Source organism: Balaenoptera physalus (assembly GCF_965194825.1).
Source record: "Balaenoptera physalus genome assembly, chromosome: 3".
Classification (NCBI taxonomy): domain Eukaryota; kingdom Metazoa; phylum Chordata; class Mammalia; order Artiodactyla; family Balaenopteridae; genus Balaenoptera; species Balaenoptera physalus.
Window position 1 is genome coordinate 47,256,179 of NC_138890.1, and position 6,000 is coordinate 47,262,178.

Here is a 6,000-nt window from a genome sequence, read left to right on the forward strand (position 1 = left end):
GCAGATGAATGCTGAATCCTATGGCACCTAGAAGAGCTGGTCGTTGGGGAAACAGCTCCATTCTACTGCTCCCAGGAGGCTAAGATATTTTCTTTAAAGCAAGGATCATCAGTTGGCACCCCCTACCACCACCACCAAACCCCTTTACCACTTCTTTCTCCTCTTCCCCTTCATGATATTCCAGAGAAAAAGAAATGAACAAGAACTAGACCTTCCCAGATGAGCCTCTCTGTCCATTTCAGTTAAGGGCTCCGAGCAGCGCCCAGCTGTTGCTCCCCTCTCTCTCTGCCCAAAAGGCTGCCTTACTCCATCAATCCCCTCTTGTACAAGTGACTAATTTACTTTGAAAGCTCAGGCCAAACTGGCAGTTAACCTTGACCTTCTCTCTACACATCTGGATCTATAGAAAATGAAAATCAGGATTTCTCTGGCATCCACAGCAAATGAAATACGAGGGCTTTCTCCAGGCAGAGGCAGAATGTCAGGAGCTATTTCAGAACTGGCTACAGCTATTCCAAAGGAGAGTCTGCACTTGGGCGGGACAATGCCCCCTTGATCTGGGGCTGTGTCCAGTACGGAGTCCTCACAGCTAGGGATGCTACAAGGGGCTCCTGCCTCAGGAAAGGAAAAAGAAGTGGCCATTGTCCTCCACATTGGTTCACTGACGGTATCACAGAAAGCTGGAGATGGACCAGTAACCACATTTTACAGATGGAGAAAGGGAGGCTCAGAGAGGGAGATGGGAGGTAGTCAAGGACACACACAGCAAGTTAACAGTAAAGCTGAGGACAGAACCCTGAACTCCTGACCCTGATGCTAGTACAGGGTGGGAACAGATTTCATGAAGGAAAAACCCATATAGATACAGAATTTAAGAGAGGCGTCGAAGTCAGCTGTCAGGGTTTGAACCAGGGGTTTAGGAAAGGCGTTGGGGCCTTACTTTCCAAACAGTAGATCTACCAAAAGGATTAACCAGGTCCTCCAGGATGGTTTGCAACAATTACCAGAATGACAGGCTGCCCTCAAACTGGTCAGCCCTGTCGCAAAGAGCCCTCTGTACTCAAGACAGCTGATCCTGGGAAGAGAAAGGAAAACCATCCAAAGTCAGCCTCTTCCCTTATCCGGCCGACCATCAGTCAAGTTCAACCCTGATGCACAACTTATCCACTTCCCACGGGACCGAGCAAATCCCACAAGAGAACCTGAAATGTCCCACTGTGTGAAACAGTTCATGCATATATAGCCTCACTGGCACCTACTGAGCTAGGAGCTAGGACAGTAGAAGTGATGTGACAGAGCTTTTGCTATCAGTCTACATGTACTCCGCTCTCTCTCTCTCTCTCTCTCTCTCTCTCTCTCACACACACACACACACACACACACACACACACACACAAATGTACACAGGTGAGTTCAGAGGAGGCAAACATAATTAAGATTTCAGTCTTGGCTGCAAGAAACACAACACCTAATCAGCCTGGACAAGTTCAGAAGGGGTCATGGGTACTCTCAGAAGGGACAGGGGAAGCATCTGATGTTCCATCCTCAGAGCACTGGGCACAAATAGCCTCTGGGGAACTTGAGGGTTCTCCCACCACAGCCCCCACTTCTGGATTCCCAGAAAGTCAAAGGCAGCAGGCCCCTCAAAGACCAGGAGCCCCACCACCATCCCCCAGGGCCTGAAGCTCCAAGGAGAGCGTGATCCTTGCATCCTCCGAGGAATCCAGAGGATCTGGGAAAGAAAGACGGCTGGGAAAGAAGGAGGGTGGAGAGGACGAAGGCCCAGGTGTCTCTTTGGGCAGATGGGTAAACAAGAAAAGGAGCTGACCTGAGTAGGAAACATCGCGATCAGCAGGTGGGGGGAAAAGCGGAAAAGACCTGGACACCAAATAGAAGGACCAGCATCTCCAGAAGAAGGAGTCATCCTGGGATACAGGGCTGCAGGATCCTCCAAAAGAGAGGGATGCTGGAAGAGGTGAGGGGACACCAGACAGGGACAGAAAAGAGGATGGCAACCTATGGGAAGAAACAGACCATCACACTGGGCATCAGCTGGTTCGGTTTCGGAATAGCGTAGGACAAATCCTATCCTTCCCTGAGCCTCAATTTTCCCATCTAAAACAATGGGAAGAACCGAGGAGTCTCTGGAGCTAACTCTGAGGAGGCAGACAGGGGTCGATGAAGGAAGGAACCGAAGGCCAGAAGTGAATTCAGGAAGAGCATGTTTCCAACTCCATGGCAACTGGGGGACTCACCTGTCCGGCCGCCGGGGCCACCGCTGCTCCGGATCCCCCGGGTGTGCCGTCGGGCTGCCGCTCGCGGTACAGCGCCCAGAGCCCCACGTTGGGCAGAAGGACCAGGGCCGCCAGCACCAGCGCCACCGCCTGCAGAAGCCGCTTCTCCTTCCGCCTCATCGGGGCCGGTCAGCCCCGCCGCGCCCCGCCGGCCCCGCCGCGCCGCCCCCAGCTCCGCGCGTCCGCCCGTCCGCCCGGCGGCGGCAGTACCTCAGCAAAGAGAAGCGACCGCGGCGCCGGCCCCGCTCCAACTCCGCGGCACTTCCGCCGCTCGCCGGCCGGGGAGCCGGACTCCGCCACCGCGCCGCCACCGCTGGGGGGGGTCGCCGCCAACACCGCCGACCCCTAGTCCTGCCGAGCCGCGCGTCCCACCCCGCCTCCTCGGGGTCGGCTGCCGAGAGCCATACGCCGCGAGCCGCGGCCTTCTCGCTGCTCTTTCTGCTCCTCCCGGACGCGACGAGGGCCCCGTGCAGACCGCTCCCCCCTCTCGGGCCGCGATGGTGCGGCCCGCTCCTCCGCTGCTCCCCCGCCCGCGGGAGCTTTGCGAAAGTCGGGGAGTTGGCAAGTTGGGCGCTATCTGGTGTGGGCAGGGACGCGCTCCCAGGGACCCCAAAGTCCCGCCCGGCCACTTCGGCTCCGGACTCCAGCCGAGAGTTTTCGGGCTCCCCAGGGATATGCAAATCGTGCTGGAGCCCGGCCGGACACTCCGCGCCTGTGAGTAGGGCTGTGACTTCCCACCCCCAGAGGGTCGGTCCCGAGGACCTGCGGACCTCCTTTAACCCCCCGGGCCTCGGCGTTCCCAGGCGGGAAAAGGAGCCGCAGCTGCGCTGCACGCGCGAGGTTCTGTGGGCGGGCCCTGGTTTTCTTCCCTCCGAGTTCCTGGCAGTAGGTGTGAATGCCCTCTGTAAACTGGGGTGTGCTGTCCCCCACCCCACCCCGCCACCTGTCTGTTGTCCCTGCCAACCGGTGGGGAGGTGCCCGGAGCTTCTCTGCAGGACTTTTTCTCACGTGAATACAGCCTCCTTGGAGTTGGAATGCCCTCCAGTCCTACGTGTGCCTCTGGGCACTCAGCTCACGGAGCCCTTTCTCGAAACCTTTTGTCGGTTCCTATCTCCCCTTCAGCTACTCAGCAAACTGTGCCAGGCACCGGGATGAAATGAAAACAGACTCGAGCCCTGACATCTGGTAGCAGAAACATTAAACACATAATCGCATTAGACAAGCGAATGTGTCTATAACCGTGGTGAGGGTTCTGAGGAAGTCGGGCCGTCTGGGCTCTGCGGACGGACCGCCAAGGGGCCCGACTCCGATGGCGATGCCTGTGGCTCCTACAATGCTCTTCACTTAATTGCTTCCTCTCTGATGCCGAGGAACGACGCGCCCTCTTGGTTGCCTTCCTTTTTGCCATCCCCACATGCGTTCTCTTGATTCTCTGGGTCTCCAGCCCAGCCGCTGACCCCCGTGCCTGGCTAGCTGCTAGCCCCCCAGTCTTGGACCAGCATCCTGACGAGTCCTGCTTCCCAGTTCTTCCAGCTCCAGGGTGAGCAGTGGAGATTCAGTTTTCCGCAATCATAGCTCAGATCTTGACATCTGCTACAAAACCTTCAAAACTCCCATCTTTGGACTTCCCTGGTGGCGCAGTGGTTAAGAATCCGCCTGCCAATGCAGGGCACACGGGTTCGAGCCCTGGTCCGGGAAGATCCCACATGCCGCAGAGCAACTAAGCCCATGAGGCACAACTGCTGAGCCTGAACCCTAGAGCCTGCGAGCCACAACTACTGAGCCCGTGTGCCACAACTACTGAAGCCCCCACACCTAGAACCCGTGCTCCGCATCAAGAGAAGGCACCGTGATGAGGAGCCCGCGCACCACAGTGAAGAGTAGCCCCCGCTCTCCGCAACTAGAGAAAGCCCGCGTGCAAAGAAGACCCAACACAGACATTAATTAATTAATTAAAAAAAAAAAACCCAACTCCCATCACCTAGGCTAGAGCTGATCAAACATTCTCTCCTGCTTTCTGCCCTGCCTGCTAGTTGCTGGCTGTTTTCCTTCATGTGCTGTGGACCACGCAGCTCCTTCCACCCAGAAAGCCTGCTCTTCTCCATCTCTGTCGGTGGAAACCTGGTCCATCCTGCTATGTCTAGTTGAACTGCCACCTCCTCCATGAAGTCCTCCAAAACTCCTCCTCAGGGGGCTGCTGTCTTTGGATTTGTCACAGTAGTGCTTACCTTTTATTGAAATACTTACTCTATGCCAGGCACCATGTTAAACCCTTGGCAAGCGTTACCTCTTTTAATGCTCACAGTTACTCTGTGAGGTAAGTGCTTTTCTTATCCTTGTTTGCAAGTGAGATTCAGATTAAAGAAAGCTGCAGCCAGAATGCTCCTGGTTTAACAAAGATCAGGTAAGATCATCCCTCTGCTCAAATCCCTCCAATGGCTTCGCATCTTCCACTGGATTCCTAGAGGGAACTACAAGGTCCTACAAGGCTATTTATGAACAGCCCTCACCCTTTACTCTCTTCATTGTGCCCCAGCCCACTGGCCTTCTTCCTGTTCCTCAGAGCACACCAGGCACATTCCTGCCTCTTGGCCTTTGCACTTGCTATTACCTCTGCCTAGAATACCCACTCTTCCATCCCTAGATCCTAGCCCTATGCCTTTTTAAATTCTTTTATTGTGGTAAAAATACCATTTTAACCATCCAGTGGCATTAAGTACATTCACATTGTTGTGCAGCCATCACCTCTCTCCATTTCTAGAACTTTTTCATCTTCCCAACCTGAAACTCTACCCGTTTAACACTAACTCCCCAATTCCCAGCCCCCCTCCATTCCCCTCAACCCCTGGTAACCACCCACCATTCTGTTTTCTGTCTTTATGAATTTGACTATTGTAGGTACTCCATATAAGTGGAATCATACAATATTTGACCTTTTGTGTCTGGCTTATTTCACTTAGCATAATGTTTTCAAGATTCATCCATGTTGTAGCATGTGTCAGAATTTCACCCTTTTTAAAGATTGAATAATATTCCATTGTATATATATACATATATATATATATATATATATATATATATATATATATATATACGTATTTTGCTTATCCATTCATCCATGGATGGACATTTGGATTATTTTCACCTTTTTGGCTATGGTGAATAATACTGCACTGAATAGCCCTATGGTTTTTATCCTGCAGTTGCTGTAGTGTTTCTGTAATTGAATTTCCATCCGGTCTCTTTGACAAAAGTGGAAGTTTCTAGAGGGAAACACAATGTGGCAACACTTTTATGCACCTCCACAGCACCACACACAGTGCTAGAAACAGTAGCTAGAGTGATCCGTTTACAAACACGAGGCTCGCTCTGCTCCTGGGAACTGGCCTACGACTTCCCTTCAAGTTAGAATAGTCTATGAGTATCCTTACCACAACCCATGAGGCCCTCAGTGATCTGGCCTGACTTCTAGATTGTGCCCTCTCTCCTTCCCTTATAGTTACACTGATTTTATTGCTATATTCCTCAAATGCACCAGGTTAGTAATGGTCTCAGGGCCTTTGCAAATTTGCTGTGCCATTGCATCTCTTCCTCTAAACCTTTGTGTGCTTCTCTCCCTGCCATCTCTCAGGAACCAAATCAAATGTTCTTTAGAGAGAGCTTCCCTCACCAGCTGATCTATCGATAAAATACCAGAGATCGCCTC

General features: G+C 52.9%; 1 protein-coding gene across 3 annotated transcripts in view; it reads right to left on the bottom strand.

The window, feature by feature from the left end:
* Positions 1-2,565, bottom strand: part of GALNT10 (polypeptide N-acetylgalactosaminyltransferase 10) — a 223,055-nt gene extending 220,490 nt beyond the window's left edge. Inside the window, exon 1 of one of the 3 annotated variants that reach the window (XM_082453912.1) lies at positions 2,256-2,565. In XM_082453912.1, coding sequence (XP_082310038.1) covers positions 2,256-2,414 — 159 coding nt within the window. In that variant the 5' untranslated portion in view covers positions 2,415-2,565. The remainder of the gene's footprint in view (positions 1-2,255) is intronic. The other 2 variants (XM_082453913.1, XM_082453914.1) reach the window with 2 other exon arrangements.
* Positions 2,566-6,000: the final 3,435 nt, after the last annotated feature.